Source organism: Apium graveolens, chromosome 9 (genome assembly GCF_009905375.1).
Source record: "Apium graveolens cultivar Ventura chromosome 9, ASM990537v1, whole genome shotgun sequence".
NCBI lineage: Eukaryota > Viridiplantae > Streptophyta > Magnoliopsida > Apiales > Apiaceae > Apium > Apium graveolens.
The window spans coordinates 198032645-198049829 of NC_133655.1; the positions used below are offsets into that span (position 1 = coordinate 198032645).

Genomic DNA, 17185 nt, shown 5'->3' on the forward strand with positions numbered 1-17185 from the left:
ATTTATGAAAAAACATGCCCATATAGTCTTGCTCTGAACTATAATTTATATACATAAACATATCTCTTCGTTCTTCTCAACCTCTCAGCCTCTCTGCATACTCTCTCTCTCTCTCTCTCTCATTAAGAAAGCAAATATCAAATGGATTACGACAGAATACATAAACCTCAGGTAACCCTTCTTCACATTTCAACAATTATGTACTATTTCTCTATGTCTGTACGTGGTGTGTTTACATATGTATACTTTGAATGAAGTTACAAACCTCTAGCAGATCAAGTTTTTGTACAATGAGTTCGGTAAATGTGTGTTTGTATGTTACATTCTTGGGAAATGTTGTAAGGTGATTTAGTTTGTGATGATGGGTTAAATGCAGACTGGAATGATTTCACCAAGCAAGTTGAGAATGAAACTAATGGGACAACAAAGAAAAAAAGAAGGATCAAATAATAATTCTGCAAGAACTTCTCCTTCCAAGCTTGAGGATACAGAGTTTGTCAGAAACAGCTTGTTAGCTTCTGATCTTGAAGATTTTTATCAAGAAGGTCACTTACTTTGCCTTAGTTTACTTAACCCAATTTCGTAAATGTGCTCTCTTGAATAAAATCTTGATTCTTTTTTGTACTTTCTGTTGAGAAGTTGTTTTTTATCCGAACTATATTGTAGTGGCCTCAAATCTTAGATATGTACATCCGAAGTGAGCTTACTTTAGAGCATGTTTGTAATTTCATTTTCCCTGACCTCAAAAACAGTTCTGCCATTTTTCGGTTTAAAACACGGTGTTTGCGAGCACTTCTCATTTTAAACTGGGAAAATTGTTTACAGAAGTTGCTATAATATGCAACATTTGCGAGAAATTGCTGGCTTTTGCAACTATGTTAAAAATTGATTTTTTAATAAACAAATCATAACATATAACTTAAGAAAATATCTAACATTGAGTTATTAACATATTTTTGATCTTTAACCAGAAAGTTATCAAGTTATTAAATGAAACACTAGGTGGTTTTATCACAACACTTTTTTCTTCTGAGGTTCTGTTGGCCATAGTAATGCCAAACTGGCCGTTGTTGAAATGCCTATTCTGTATGTTGTTGATGTATATTGTGATTAGATATTACTGGTTATATGTTTTTTTTTGTGATAATATAAAACACTCACAATTTGTGTCCTGTAACTGTTGCAGTTTCCGGTCTACAAATAGAATCGGTGAAACCAGCAGGCACTGCGGTTTTGGACTATAGTCAAGGTGATTACAACTCTTACCAGCAATTCGGTGGTCGTGTTAAATTACAACAGTTCTCTAAAGGCGATGGTTTAAGTTTGAGTTCAGTGCATCCGATGAGAGCATTGGAAGATGATATTGATTATGATAGTAATGCAAGTTCATCTAGCTTTGAGTTTCAAGGGGAAAGATCATTAAACAATCCCATTGGAAGGTCACACTTGAGGCCTAAATCTTCAAAGTGGAATGATGCAGAAAAATGGATAATGAATAGGCAAGTGAATCATTCAAAAAACAGCAATTTACAAAGCCAAGCGGTGCAAATGCAAGTAAAAAATGGAATCAGATTTGCTTCAGAGTCTGCTAGTAATGATAACAAGTCAGCAGTTAAGAGAGTTGATTTTTGCCAACCTGCAGAGCAAATGAGCATGGAGAAGTTTTCTTTTCTTTCTTCTGAAGCTCAGCCTACTGGTCAAGGTAATGGGACAAATTTGCCAATTGATCTTTGCCCTCAAAGTAAGGATTTGGAAGCTGTGGAATCCAAGGAATCCTCGTGTACGGCTGTTTCAGGCGATGGATCAACAGGTAAAACCTATGCCTCTACTTTACTTAAATTATGTCAATGCATTGTTTTTTCTTTTGTTCCCATGTCATTTCAATAGCCCCTAAATCTGTCATGGTTTTCTCACTATATTAATCTAAATCTGGTATTTTGTTTCATCATGAAGGTCCAGTAAAAAGAGCTGTTTCAATGAGAGACATGGGAACAGAAATGACACCTATTCCAAGTCAGGAACCTTCAAGGACCACTACTCCCATGACGGCAACAACCCCAATTCGGAGCCCAACTTCTTCACTCCCATCTACTCCTCGAGGTGTACCAACCTGCACGCCTGATGATTACTTCAGTGATGTTGAGTTGAAAACTTCAACTAAGGGTGGAAACAAAGAATTATCAGAGCAAGAACTAAAACTCAAGACAAGAAAGGAGATTGTAGCTCTTGGCGTCCAACTTGGGAAGATGAATATCGCTGCCTGGGCAAGTAAGGACGAGAAGGATAACAATGCTGAAGCAGCTGAAAACAGTGAATTGGAGGAACTGCGTAGGATTGAGTTTGAGAAACGTGCAACATTATGGGAAGACGCTGAAAAATCTAAGCACAATGCAAGGTTTTATCCCTTTACCCACCCAATATAACTTGGCACGAAACTTTTCATGCTTTGTTACACAAAAATATAGGGTTTTGCTAACAAAATTAATCTCTCTAATTACAAATCAAAAATTGATCTTTGTCTTCTTAACCACAATATTGATTTTTAGATTTAAGCGGGAAGAAATCAAAATCCAAGCATGGGAGAGTCAGCAGAAAGCAAAACTTGATGCCGAGATGAGGAGATTAGAGGTATGAACCAAAGTTTTTCTATATTTTTGTAGTCGGTCATAGAATGTGATTGTTGTATAACTGTATAGTCTGAATACAATCGTAGAATACATGTGTCGCTGTATAGTTATAATTGATAGTTTAGAATCAAAGTAGAGTTACTAGTTACAGAACCACACTATACATATATATCTTGCTATTTTAGAGTTGCTGCTCTTGAACCATTGTTCAGGTACTAAATGGCATTTCATTTAAGCCCTCGAGATAATAGCCTACATAGTTTATTCTAACTCGATTACACGTATTTTTCAGTCCCAAGTTGAACAAATGAAAGCACATGCTCATGCAAAAATGGTTAAAAAGATTGCAATGGCAAGACAAAGATCAGAGGAGAAACGCATTTCAGCTGAAGCTAAGAGAAACAGTCAAAACGAGAAACTTGCTGCTCAGGCAGACTATATTCGCCAAACAGGGCGTGCCCCATCTTATCCCTACATGTGTTGTGGATAGTCTTCGATAATGGAAGCAATACTAAACTGGAAATGTCCTTCTCTATATACAAATTCTGAACAGCCTTTTTCAGTCATTCTTGTCTCATGATAAGAGGATTGCTGTCTTTTCTTTTATCCATCCATTCATATATTTACTCTGCAGGGTACAAGTTATAGATGGTCTTGATCTTGGATTGCTGCACAGCATGCACAGACAGATACTTGTATGTTCAAGAATGGATAGAATGATAGAACCCAAAATCTTGTAGTTGGTTACAGTTTGCCAATGTATATTTCCAAATTAGTTTTTGACTTAAATTGGTACTCACAATTGATCATCTTGGGTGGTGTTTGGTTCATGGATCCAGTTAATGGGATTTGAACTTTTATCCTCGTGCATTTGACTTGTGTTTGGTTGAGAGATAAATATGATTGGTATGGTAATGAATTATCATTAACCGATTGACCGGGAAAGTCATTTCTTAACATAATCCGTGGGATTTCATTACAGATCTCCGCTGGTTTCCTTCATTCGCATGCCCTGTAAACGTCCCCTTGACGGTTTAGTGGGAAGAGGAAAGCTCTGCTAGTTGCCATTAGTGTGAAAATTGAAGGCGACAAGTGGAGAACCTAGTTAAATAATTAGCTGCCATTGAAGATGAAATCGAGCTCTGTCTAGCAGGTAGCCACCGTTGCGTCTTTGTAGAACCATGAGTTTTATCTAGCTATCTAACATGAACTTACGTTTGCAACACGTTAATTGTATTAGGTACATGATGAACTGAGTTCATCTTACAGAAAGCCTCGTCTCTGCATATATTCGCGAAGGATCATAGCAGAAAAGAAACATAAACAGATAACTATTAACAGATTCAGCTTCAATTTCCACCAGAAATTTTGTTTTGAACTGTTTAGTCAATCACATTATGCAAAAATCACTATACTCAGCTTCTCTGCGAAAAGCACTTGTATATAACACGAGCACCTGCTGCACCCATGTCGCTCCAACTCCTGCTTGTGAAATCTGAGAAGCACCTTTCTCTTCCTGTTATGTCATTGTTCAAAATGTAGCTGAAAATGTTTTCTACTACTCCCATTTATATGTATATTAGGTTGGGTTGGGTCGGTTTGATCGGGTCGACGAACCTGTCAACATGTATGTATATTGAGTATCGAGTATTGTTGACGGAGGAATCTGGTGACAACAAAGTTTGAGGTTTTTCGCTGGAATCAAGATTTATGACGGTGGTTCTTTACCGAAAAATCAAGCGGTGTGTGGTGGTTGTATGTTAATTGGTGGCTGAGATTAATTAGGGTAAGTGGTGGTTCCTTTTCAGCTCTTAACTTCTTACCACTCTCAATGTGTCTACGTACCCTTTATATATGGATCAAACCTGACGTAGTTCTTCGGGAACAAGAAATCTAATAGGCTTAGACTTCTTATCCCTAGGCCTGGTAGAAACCCATCCAGAATCCATCTTCCGCTAGCTTTAGGAATGTTCAACTATGAAACCCAACCGTAAAGGCCCAAAGCTCGTCCACAATCGTAGGACTTCACGGATAATGCATCTCTCTGCGCAAGGATAACACTCCGCTACAGCTATCTCCCTTGATTTACGGACGCAGGTATAGCCACGGTTCACCCCAAATGCCAGACGCGTCCCTGTCCCCCGAATGAGGATAACCCACCAGATAACATGCCAGGTGATCCCAAGCTCTTGGGTGCAAAGTGCAGGATGACTCTAAAGTTCTCCAATGAGGACACCCGTTGAATACAATAACAGAATTCCCAGAGCACACACCAGAGATAACCCCACATCCCCAATGAGGTCGAGGACACCCGTTGAATACAGGAGGAGGCCTTCAGTCATCAGGCATACCCCTGGAGACCTTCTAACTTTTCAAGGACATCCCCCTCCTTGACCGTCTCAAAGAGGGAATTCTTCAAAGATACTTGCAACAAATACATTAGTAAAAATAATATTTCCTTGCTCCTTTCCATGCATGCCTTGTCCTGAGCTCACCCTTGAAAATGCATTTCCCAAATATCGGACGCGTCCTAGGACACTAAGCGCGTCCTCACCTTCATGAAGCCTGTATTTTTCTCCAGCAACTACCTCTCCTGACTTTCCACAGAGATAGGATGCGTCCTATCCCCTAGGCGTGTACTTCAAACTTCCTTGCCACAGGACCACCCTTAGTAAACACTCCTACCGTGATGGGCGCGTCTTTATCCCCTCATATGCCACACAAGCTGAGTTTGACTCTAATTAACTCGCGTTTGATCCGCATTAATCCAATGTCAAATTTTGGGTATAACAACTACCCCCCAAATTCCATTTGCAGTTGAAAATAAAATTGGAATTTTTACTCAAAGACCACAAGAAAAATTTGGATTGTCCCTCTTTTAAACATCTAGACGCGTCCTGACCCCTGGACGCATCAAAGCTTTATATTCCCAAAATTGACCGTTGCGTGATAGCTGGTGTACACATCAGCATACCCTTTCCTCTATAAATACCCTAAAATGAAACTCACATCATTATTTTACTATCTCAACAACCGCTGTCGCTGCCGTTCAAGCAGAAGTTTTAAGTTTAAAAATCCGATGATTTAACCGGCCATTCTTCAAGTTTTCTCAGTCTATCAAACCTTCAAGTTCCAAGGTACACAAATCTTCCTTTACTTCTTCATTTTGTTGAGCCAATCGACCGCAATAAGCTGAAAATCGTTCGTGTTCCTCCTCGTTTTTTCTACTTTACTGTTCTTCATTTCTCTTTGTGTATATATCTGTGTATGTATATAATAACCTCCATATTTTGCTCTTTTGATTCTATAATCACATGTTTCTAGGGTTTTAACTAAATTTCCCCAAATTAGCCATAATCGATTGAGATTCTGCTATATTTTCACTATGATGGATGCGTCTATAACGGAGGGCGCGTCTTGTTATTGATTGCATGATTTACCCATTGTAGTTTAACTTGCTCCAACAAGAATAGAGCAGACGCGCTGTCAAACTAGGACGCGTCATATTGTTTCTTAACCTCTAACTCACTTTTTTTGCAATAGATTTTCTAGGACGTGTCCTAGCATAAAACCCGTCTTTGCACCTTTCTTTTTTATTATCTTACTTCTTTTTTTTAAGACATAAACGCGTCCTCAAAATCTTTCCCCTTCTTGTTTCAGTTGGAGGACGCGTCTTCATTTTCTCCATTCCACCCATTCAAAGTTCTCAACAAACGTCTCGGGATTTATTCCCCGCCTTCCATTTCTTTCATTCCCGAATTACCTGAACATCATAGGACGTAATCTTTCCTTGAAGCAGAATCTCGTGTATTTGAATCTTTGAAATCAAAATCTCAATCATGGCAAGCTCAAATTCTGAATCAATGGACAATGTTCCCCTTAGTGCAAGACTCGGAAAGAAACGCAAAAGGACTTCCAAACTGCTCGTAGTCAAGCGATCGAGGATTGGACTGATGATGAGATCATCCCCTCCTCTAGTAAATCACAAAAACATAAAGTCATCTCTGACGAGGGAAAAACTTGTTAGGGCGAAAACACGCGCTAATATTCACGCAAGTATACGCGTTCGCAAGTAGTATAAGATATAAATCAGATTCGTTCCCACAGAGACTGGTTTAGGTTAAGTTCAATTTATGCACCTATGCAACAATGTATGGTTATCGCTCAATGCTAAGATAAATAACAAATTGGGTTTTTATTAAACTAAGAGATTATACTAAATAACATTAACTAAGAGAATTGAGGTTAAATTAATATATATGACAAACATGGGATCCTAACTTCATTAAATACTTCATTCAATAGCCACATTGTTCTTAACCTTAGCATGTGATGGTGATGACACTAATCAGATAACACGAAACTGATAAACGCCAACTTTCGTTGCACGAGTACCATTCTACCAGACATCCACAAAAGAGATAGAAGCTGAATAGGCACCAATTATATTGAGACCCTATATGTCTATAGAATTTGACAACATAACGATTTAAGCACAAGTTATCTATCTTGATTACATAGGGCAAGTAAAACGGTTAGAGTTACCTACGAATCATGTATACACATACAAGAACCTATGCTAGCATGGCAAGTTCTAAACCTCTATATTCACTGTCACTTCAATAGAGATTAACACGCTATCTTATATGTTAGCTACGCACATAAGACGAATAAGCACAACCAATACTAGGATATCATACAATCACCACACACCAAGATATCGAAACAATTAATTATTGAAATCCATAAGTAAATCCGCTAGAATCCCATGACAACGATTAGCCCATAATCGAACTCATCGTCACCATGGGTTCCAATGAAAGCATGGTATAAACAAGGTCTTAATAAACTAAATAATAATCAAAGTACGAATAAACGAGATCTAGGTTCAACAAGAACGAAAACGAGCATCCAAAGTTACAACTAATTCAAAGAATCACAAGTTGAAAACAAGATCTTCTTTTTCAGAGTTGTTCTGTGCTTCTAGGTCTTCTCCTTGGTATCCCAATCTTCCCGGATGATGAAAACCCTTTTTTTTAAGTATATATACGCCCCTAGTGGACCTGGACCCTTAAAATCGTCAAATTCTACTCAAAAAAGGCTTTTTCAGCGAAATCAGCGACCGGCCGCCTCCTGAGCGGCCGCTCAGCTCTCCTGAGCGGGCGCTCAGCTCTCTGAGCGGGCGCTCAGCTCTGCTGAGCGGGCGCTCAGCTACTGACTGGAAAAAATATTCTGATGAATCTTGTTTTGACCATAACTTGAGTTCTACTCGTCAGAATTAGGCGATTTAACTGCCCACGTGAAGCTATTGAGATTCTCTACAACTTGACAATGGCCTTGGATTCTAATTCTGATCACTTTTCATCATATTTCCTTTAAAAGCTCTTTTCTTCATTTAACTGATACCTGAAATGCAATAACACAAAAACACATCAAAATACCAACAACTTGAGTCCAAAACACCAATTTAAGCTTGTAATAAAGCATTCCAAGTGGATATAAAATCCACTTATCACACCCCCAAACTTGAATCGATGCTTGTCCTCAAGCATAAACAGACTCAAAACTACAAAACAAACCTAATGCATGAATGCAACTATGTGAATGCAACTAAATGATAATGTAATCGATCCCCTCAGAATAACCATAACCAAATGAATAAGCCAATACCTTTAAGAATGCAATAACTTGAAACAGAGTTCAAATAAATCCCACAAACCAACTCATAAACCAGAAACGTGCGGGTGTGGATGCTTAACAGATATACTCTCGATACTAGATCAATAACCCTAACTTATCTATCATTGAAACAATCAAAAGTTTATAAACAGAATAGACAATAAACGCATTATGACTCACAACACCTCCTTTCTACTAGAGTTATACAAGGATTCACACTATTATTGAACACATAGCAAAGATGCTTATTTGATCGTGCAATGAATGAGGTCCCAAAAGACTTATACAATAATACCCATGTAGCGAGCGTTAGGTTAGCGGATCCCAGACTATAAAAGCCTTAGGTCACTAGGCACAAAGTCCCCTAGAACTTAATAACTCGAGTATTAAAAAGCTCACTCTTGATCAATTGTGCATAAACACATATTTTTTTTTTCATTTTTTTTTCTCTTTTTTCTTTTTTCTTTTTCCTTTTTTTCAACAATTTCTGAATGAGTGCGTTTCGCTCCATCTCATTCAACCCTAGACTACTCATAAAAATATGAGCCGGCTACTAGCCATTTGACGCCTAGCCTTACAACAACTAGCAATGAAATCTAAGTTTTTCTCCAGATAAAAAAAATCAGTGTTTTTACGTCATTACGAGAATATCACAAATTCTAAATATAACCAAGTGATTAAATCTCAACAACAAACAAGTATGATCATGATCTAGATCAAAAGCAACCCTATAAGACTTTGTGAAAATATTTATTTCTGGCATGCAAATCAATTCATTAAGACTTAAACATCCCTTTATTCCTCATCACCACACTCAAATCAACATCAACTTATCAAATATCATAGTTCATCTTAAGGGATCATGCTAAATATGCATGCAAATGCAACTATATGAAATTACATAAAAACAAACAAATATGTCCTAAATGAACAATCATGCAAAAATATGAATGAACTACAACTAAACATGAAACATGAATCTATATGAATCTATATGGACACACACTGCTAATCCTTACATTATCACCCCCAAACTTAAAATTTTCAATGTCCTCATTGAAGGTAATAATAAGGATTTCAGGCATACCTAGTCGTCGGAAAGATCACCCTCTTCGGGTGGAGGATCAGGTGGCCAATCAACCTCGCCACCAGTGTCTCGAACAACAGTACCGAAAGCATGTGTCAAATCTGCAGCAAAATGACGGTGAATGTCGTGCATGGCCTCCATACGCCTAATTACTCGCCTGTACTGCTCGTCACCAACACCAGTCCTATCAACTACCTGCTGCACATGAGAAGAACCCTCTATAGGCACTGGAGGATCCGTTCGGCTACCCTCTACATCATCAAAGATATATCCCAACCCCTTGTCAGGGGGTGCACCTAAGAATGAATAACTCAAGTGATTTGGCTGTCGGTTGAGCTCAAGTATGGGAGCTTCTTGAGTAAATGGTTCAAAACGCTCCTGAGAAATTTTCAGTTCTGCTAACCCAAGAGAATCGAATGGCATATCCAACTTCTTCTCCCACGAAGGTGCATTCAAAACCTGCAGTTGCTCTACTCCTCCTTCATCTTCAAAAACTGAGTCGACCCGCTCTATTTTAAAGCACTCTTCTTTTTCTGTGGGTAACTTTATTGCCTTGAACACATTAAAAGTGACTTTTTGATCGTAAACCTTCATCGAAAGTTCTCCTTTTTGCACATCGATCATAGTTCAGCCTGTAGCCAAGAATGGTCTTCCCAAGATAATGGGAATCTTCTTATCTTCCTCGAAATCAAAAATTACAAAGTCAGCAGGGAAGAAGAGTTTATCCACCTTGACCAAGACATCCTCCACTATACCTCGTGGATAAGCGATGGAACGGTCAGCTAGTTGCAATGACATGTATGTTGGTTTCGAATCAGGTAGATCAAGCTTCTTGAAGATAGATAAGGGCATCAGATTGATGCTAGCTCCTAAATCACATAAATACTTGTCGAATGACAAGTTTCCGATGGTGCAAGGAATAGTGAAGCTTCCAGGATCTTTAAGCTTCGGAGGCAACTTCTGTTGCAGCACAACACTGCATTCCTCCGTTAGAGCAATGGTCTCTAAGTCATCGAGCTTCACTTTCCGAGAGAGAATACCTTTCATAAACCTCGCATAGCTAGGCATCTGTTCAAGAGCTTCAGCGAAAGGTATGTTGATATGAAGTTTCTTGAACACCTCCAGAAACTTCTCAAACTGCTTATCCAACTTTTTCTTCTGCAGCCTTTTAGGAAAAGGAGGTGGAGGATAAATCTGTTTCTCCCCTGTATTACCCTCAGGAGGAGTGTGTTCCATAGTAGTCTTCCTTGGTTCCACCTCTACTTCCTTCTGCACATCTTCTTCAGCCATAACTGCATTTTCTGAATCTTGAGATTTTTCAGGCTCTTCGTCTTGCTGAATTTGGGGGCTTGCGACCTTTCCAGACCTTAAGGTGATGGCGTTCACATGTTCTTCAACTTCCCTCTTTCCTGGATTTGTTTCTGTATCACTAGGAAGCATTCCTGGCGGCCGATTCAATAAGGCATTAGCAATTTGCCCTATTTGGTTCTCCAGAGTCTTGATGGAAATAGCCTGGCTTTGGCATATAATAGCCTGGTTTTTGCACATAAGTCGTAACTCCTCCAATTCAGATTTTTCATTCGAAGATAGACCTGCATCATGATTTTGTTGTTGAATTTGGAGTTGTTGTTTTGGTGCAATTTGTTGCTGAAAACCAGGAGAGTTGAATAGCTTATTTCCAAACAGCTGGAACGGCTGTTGCATCACATTCTGATTGTTGCTCCAGCTGAAGTTAGGATGATTCCAGTTGTCAGGATGATAAGTGTCTGGAACTGGTTATTGCGATCTCTGAAAGTTGCTCACAAACTGAGCTGAGTCGCTAGATATAGCGAATTGCTCTGTCGCATGCGGACCTGCACACAGCTCACAAACACTAATTATCTGCTTAACACCATAGTTAGCCAGAGAATCGATCTTCATAGACAACGCCTTTAGTTGAGCAGTGATAGCCGTAGCTGTATCCACTTCAAGAACTCCTGCTACCTTGCCCTGTGGATATCTCTGGGTTGGATACTGATATTCATTAGCAGCCATCAGTTCAATTAGATCATAAGCTTCCTTATAGCTCTTTGCCCATATTGCTCCGCCTGATGCTGCATCGAGCATGGGTCTGGACTGTGCTCCCAACCCATTGTAAAAATAAGTGATGATCATCCAATCAGGAATTCCATGATGAGGACACTTCCTAAGCATCTCCTTGTAGCGCTCCCAAGCTTCACTTAGCGATTCTCCCGTTTGCTGCGCAAATTGAGTAATAGCATTCCTGAGTGCAGCTGTCTTCGCCATAGGGAAGAATTTAGTAAGAAACTTCTGAGCAAGATCTTCCCAAGTAGTAATCGAACCAGCTGGTAGAGAGTGTAACCAACTCTTAGCCTTGTCCTTCAGAGAGAATGGGAACAGTCTCAACTTCACAGCATCTTCAGAAACCCCGTTGAACTTGAAGGTGTCGCATATTTCAATGAAATCCCTAATATGTGTATTGGGATCTTCCGTTGGAGAACCCCCAAACTGGACTGAAGTCTGTACCCATTGAATTATGCCAGGCTTGATCTCAAAGGTATTAGCTGTGATAGCTGGCCGGACAATGCTAGATTGAATGTCATTGATCTTGGGTTGAGAAAAATCCATCAAGGCTTTCGTTCGTGCTGCTGGATCTCCCATTGTAATGAGTACCTGAAACACAAACAAATAAACCGTGAAAGTAAAAGAATCTGAGTCAGTGAACTTTAACGTCCACTGATGACAAGCACATAAACTAAAAATTAACACCGAGTCCCCGACAGCGGCGCCAAAAACTTGTTAGGGCGAAAACACGCGCTAATATTCACGCAAGTATACGCGTTCGCAAGTAGTATAAGATATAAATCAGATTCGTTCCCACAGAGACTGGTTTAGGTTAAGTTCAATTTATGCACCTATGCAACAATGTATGGTTATCGCTCAATGCTAAGATAAATAACAAATTGGGTTTTTATTAAACTAAGAGATTATACTAAATAACATTAACTAAGAGAATTGAGGTTAAATTAATATATATGACAAACATGGGATCCTAACTTCATTAAATACTTCATTCAATAGCCTCATTATTCTTAACCTTAGCATGTGATGGTGATGACACTAATCAGATAACACGAAACTGATAAACGCCAACTTTCATTGTACGAGTACCATTCTACCAGACATCCACAAAAGAGATAGAAGCTGAATATGCACCAATTATATTGAGACCCTATATGTCTATAGAATTTGACAACATAACGATTTAAGCACAAGTTATCTATCCTGATTACATAGGGCAAGTAAAACGGTTAGAGTTACCTACGAATCATGTATACACATACAAGAACCTATGCTAGCATGGCAAGTTCTAAACCTCTATATTCACTGTCGCTTCAATAGAGATTAACACGCTATCTTATATGTTAGCTACGCACATAAGACGAATAAGCACAACCAATACTAGGATATCATACAATCACCACACACCAAGATATCGAAATAATTAATTATTGAAATCCATAAGTAAATCCGCTAGAATCCCATGACAACGATTAGCCCATAATCGAACTCATCGTCACCATAGGTTCCAATGAAAGCATGGTATAAACAAGGTCTTAATAAACTAAATAATAATCAAAGTACGAATAAACGAGATCTAGGTTCAACAAGAACGAAAACGAGCATCCAAAGTTACAACTAATTCAAAGAATCACAAGTTGAAAACAAGATCTTCTTTTTCGGAGTTGTTCTGTGCTTCTAGGTCTTCTCCTTGGTATCCCAATCTTCCTGGATGATGAAAACCCTTTTTTTAAGTATATATACGCCCCTAGTGGACCTGGACCCTTAAAATCGTCAAATTCTACTCAAAAAAGGATTTTTTAGCGAAATCAGCGACTAGCCGCCTCCTGAGCGGCCGCTCAGCTCTCCTGAGTGGGCGCTCAGCTCTCTGAGCGGGCGCTCAGCTACTGACTGGAAAAAATATTCTGATGAATCTTGTTTTGACCATAACTTGAGTTCTACTCGTCAGAATTAGGCGATTCAACTGCCCACGCGAAGCTATTGAGATTCTCTACAACTTGACAATGGCCTTGGATTCCAATTCTGATCACTTTTCATCATATTTCCTCTAAAAGCTCTTTTCTTCATTTAACTGATACCTGAAATGCAATAACACAAAAACACATCAAAATACCAACAACTTGAGTCCAAAACACCAATTTAAGCTTGTAATAAAGCATTCCAAGTGGATATAAAATCCACTTATCAGGCGCGTCCACATCCGCTCAAGAAGCATCTTCTGAACATGACACGTTTCCTTTTCAGGACGCGTCCTCTCCTAATAGCGTGGGTGAGTTTGAGGAAAGAGCTCCTGAGCCTGATAAATACCCCATCTCTCCTCAATAGTCCATCTCTCCACTGGAACATTAGGAGCCAAGCGATGTAGAGTTTGATTTTGACTGTAAATAACTTGAAGATCTCCCTGAGGCAGAGAAGAATGTCTGGAGGAAGAAAGAACACAAATTAGCTTGTGCTGAGATGAAATCTACTGCAACAGACCTAGAGATTGGATGGAACATGAAGTATTATGACATGGAGGGAATCTGGGCGCGTCCACTTAGAATGATGAGGCCCAATATTTTTAACGTGGAGAATCTGAGGATCCCTAGAATGGTCCTGACTCCAAAACTTGTTTCTCTGGGTGTGGGCGTGACCTTGCATCCATACATCAAGAAAATTTTAAAATGGTATAACGTTGCTCCAGTTCAACTATCCCCAAACTCATACAAGTTAGCATGGGCTTTGTATATCATGTACCACAACCTTGGGTTGGGCGCCCCCTCCATGAAGGAGTTTAGCTACTTCTTCAGTATTAGGAAATCTATCCATGGTTACCACTTCTTTGTTGTCAACAAGTGGTTAAATAACAAAGGCTTTAATGAAGGCTAGGTGAGCCACGAAAGGGACTAGAAAGAGCCCTTTTTCTACAACTATGATGTTAAGAGAGTTCGCGTTCGCTTCAACTTAAAACCAAGTAAGTGATGTTCCCATAACGCATCATATTAATCAGGACGCATCTTCCCATTTCTCAACTCCTTTACTTTTTTTTTTGATAATCCTCACCTTTCCTCCTTAGATAAAAGAACTAAAAAAGAATTAACAGGAAAGAGAAAAAAGAGAGCATAGAAAGTGCTCAAGTATGCTGAGGAACATTTCAACCTCAAAGATATGATCACAGAGGCCAATCTTAAGAAAATTGGGGCTCTGTCTGCAAGGGTTGGTTCCATTTGTAAATATCGTGTCTTCTATAATGGAAAACCCGTCCTCACATCTTCTGAAAAAGCTAAGGGACTTAATGCCACATAATTGGTCCAACTTGACATTAGCAGACAAGTGGACCTAGAACAGGGTAAGAATTATCATATATAGGACGCGTCATAGACTTAGGATGCGTCATACATGCATCCTCGTACACATAACTTTCACTTTACCTGGCATATAGACATGTTCTTACAATCCGTATATTTTCCTTTTGATGTATCTTGATGCTAGGACGCGTCCTCGTATCCTTTATGTGATTTTGATGTTTGCACAAGGATGTTATACTTTATAATTTACACATGAAACGTCATATCACACGGTACACGTCCAATTTTATATGCATACTTGTCATTTTAATATTACTGTTAAAACATATAGGGCGCGTTCTGTTATCTCAACGCATCCATTTATGATATTTTCCATATTTTTTCACAGATATGACTTATCTTCCCAAAGGGTTTGCTATTGGGGCCACCAAAAAGCTGAAAGCCAGGACCAAGCACACTGCTGTGAAACCTGATCCAAAAACCAAGGATCCTTTGCCTGCTGTTGCTCCTTCTCCCCTACCAAAGATCATCGACACCACTGTGGTGAACATCTCAGATAAGGAGGACGCGCCCTTAAAACGTTAGAAGACAATACCTGATGATCAATCTTTTGTCCTTATATATCTGGGCGCGTCTTCATCTGGCACTTTTACCGAGGAAGAGGTTAGAGGCTGGACTTTTAGAACAGAAGAGCAAACTGAGCAAGCAATGGTGAGAGCAGCAACCGAGCTTCATATGCAAGCAAGGCAAAATGCCAATATGGCTGCCAGACTCAGGGCGCGTCTTGCTGTCACTGACACTGCAAAGAGTCAAGCTGAAGACAAAATCAAATCTATGGAAAAGAGCATTACTTTTCTCACCAAAGAGAAAGATGCTGAGATCCTTCAGTTAAAGCAAGACAAGGCGCGTCTTGAGGGTGAGAAGACACAGCTTGAAGGCAATATCACCTCTGTGGAGAAGGCTATGGAAATAATAATTACTCTAAATTCCACCATACAACTGGAGCTTGATACTCTGAATGATGATAGATTGCACGACTGGAAAGAAGAGAATAAGCTGGTATATCAAAACGGGTTTGTAGCTGGTTTTGAAGTGGTGTTCTGGGTTCATAGCAAATACACTTTTTCCAAGTTTGATGAGGATACCCAAAAGTGGGTAAATGACTTCAGAACCAGGGCTACAGACTCAATCAAGAACAAAAGGATCATCCTAGGCCTGGAAGAGGATGATGCGTCCCCTGCGCCTTCACCACTTCAAGCCCAGCCTCCACCTTCTTCCCCAAAAGACTAGGACAAGCCTCAGGACACGCCCCCTTCCTAGAACGCGTCTTATGTCTATTTATGAACTTTTATCTGAACTGTCTCAAGGTTGCAGGTCCCTTAAGCCTTGTAATTTGTAAACTTATGACTGTTTCTGAATATTACTTGCTATTACATTTTCAAGGTTTTATACCTTGAATTTTCTTAATGCGTATTTTACTTTACTGGTTATTCTGCTTTTAGCAACTCCTTTTTACAAGTTATATGGGGGGCACGTCCTTTTATCAGGACGCGTCAGTTGATTTCCCCACGTAAGCCATGTTATTGTCATTTTCTTATTTTTTTCAAACCAGAGATACACTATAAGGGCACTGTTGAGTGGCATTTATGATACTTTATTATGCTCTAATAAGCTTTGAATTGATGCATTTGTACTCAAGTTGTTAAGTGTTTTAATGTGTTTTCTAGTGTTTTTGCATTTCAGGTCTTATCTAGGTAATCAGGTGAATTAGCATTGTTTTGGTGCTAATTTGGTGTCAAGGTGGTGTTGGAATAAAAGCTCGTGGAAAGTTGGCTCGAAGCAGCAAGGAAAAAGATGAAATCTGAGTTTTTCCCGGAAGGACGGCGCGCCCGCGCTCTGTTAGCGCGCGACCGCGCCAGGATTCCAGAATGACAGCGTGCCTGCGCTGTGTTAGCGCACGGCCGCGCCGGTGCGAAAGTTTTGAATCCTGATTCTAATGCAATTCTAATTGGGAGACTTTAGGGCTTCTATATATATATATTCATATAAGAACGTTTTCATAAGGGAGACGTACCAGAGCGCAAGGAGAGCCATAAGAAGACCGTTTTAGCACGGATTCAACAAAGATGAAAAAGATCTTGTTTTTACTTGTGAATATTTGTTTTAAGTTGTAACTTGGATACTAGTTTTCTTACTTGTGAACCTTTACTCTTGTTTCGTACTTGGTTTTGTTATTTAAGTATAAAGACTACATTTATTATACCATGCTTTCATTGAAACCCACGTTGATGATAAGTCCGATTATGGGCTAATCGTTATCGCGGGGTTCTAGTGGATTTATTTATGGATTTCTTTAGTTAAATTGTTTATATGCCTTAGTGTGTGGTGATTGAATGATAACCTAGTATTGGTTGTGCTTATTC

The 17185-nt window shown here is 39.3% G+C and overlaps 1 protein-coding gene and 1 non-coding gene across 2 annotated transcripts; both read left to right on the plus strand.

Annotated features, from left to right (window-relative positions):
• The first annotated feature begins 42 nt into the window (after nt 1-42).
• Nucleotides 43-3497, plus strand: LOC141684701 (uncharacterized). The gene is made up of 6 exons (XM_074489785.1): nt 43-171; nt 377-545; nt 1187-1810; nt 1954-2395; nt 2547-2628; nt 2920-3497. The coding sequence occupies exons 1-6, from the start codon at nt 142-144 to the stop codon at nt 3115-3117; spliced, it is 1545 nt and encodes a 514-aa protein (XP_074345886.1). The 5' UTR covers nt 43-141; the 3' UTR covers nt 3118-3497.
• Nucleotides 3498-11557: 8060 nt separating this feature from the next.
• On the plus strand, nt 11558-11664 carry LOC141687668 (small nucleolar RNA R71). Its single transcript, XR_012561156.1, has one exon. It is a non-coding gene; the product is annotated as a small nucleolar RNA R71 (small nucleolar RNA).
• Nucleotides 11665-17185: the final 5521 nt, after the last annotated feature.

Excerpts from the sequence above, each read along its gene's own strand:
- LOC141684701 (XM_074489785.1), top strand. The coding sequence starts at position 142 with ATGGATTACGACAGAATACATAAACCTCAG. Across the intron at positions 172-376 it reads ACAGAATACATAAACCTCAG|ACTGGAATGATTTCACCAAG; the intron begins GTAACCCTTCTT and ends GGTTAAATGCAG. Across the intron at positions 2,396-2,546 it reads AAATCTAAGCACAATGCAAG|ATTTAAGCGGGAAGAAATCA; the intron begins GTTTTATCCCTT and ends ATTGATTTTTAG.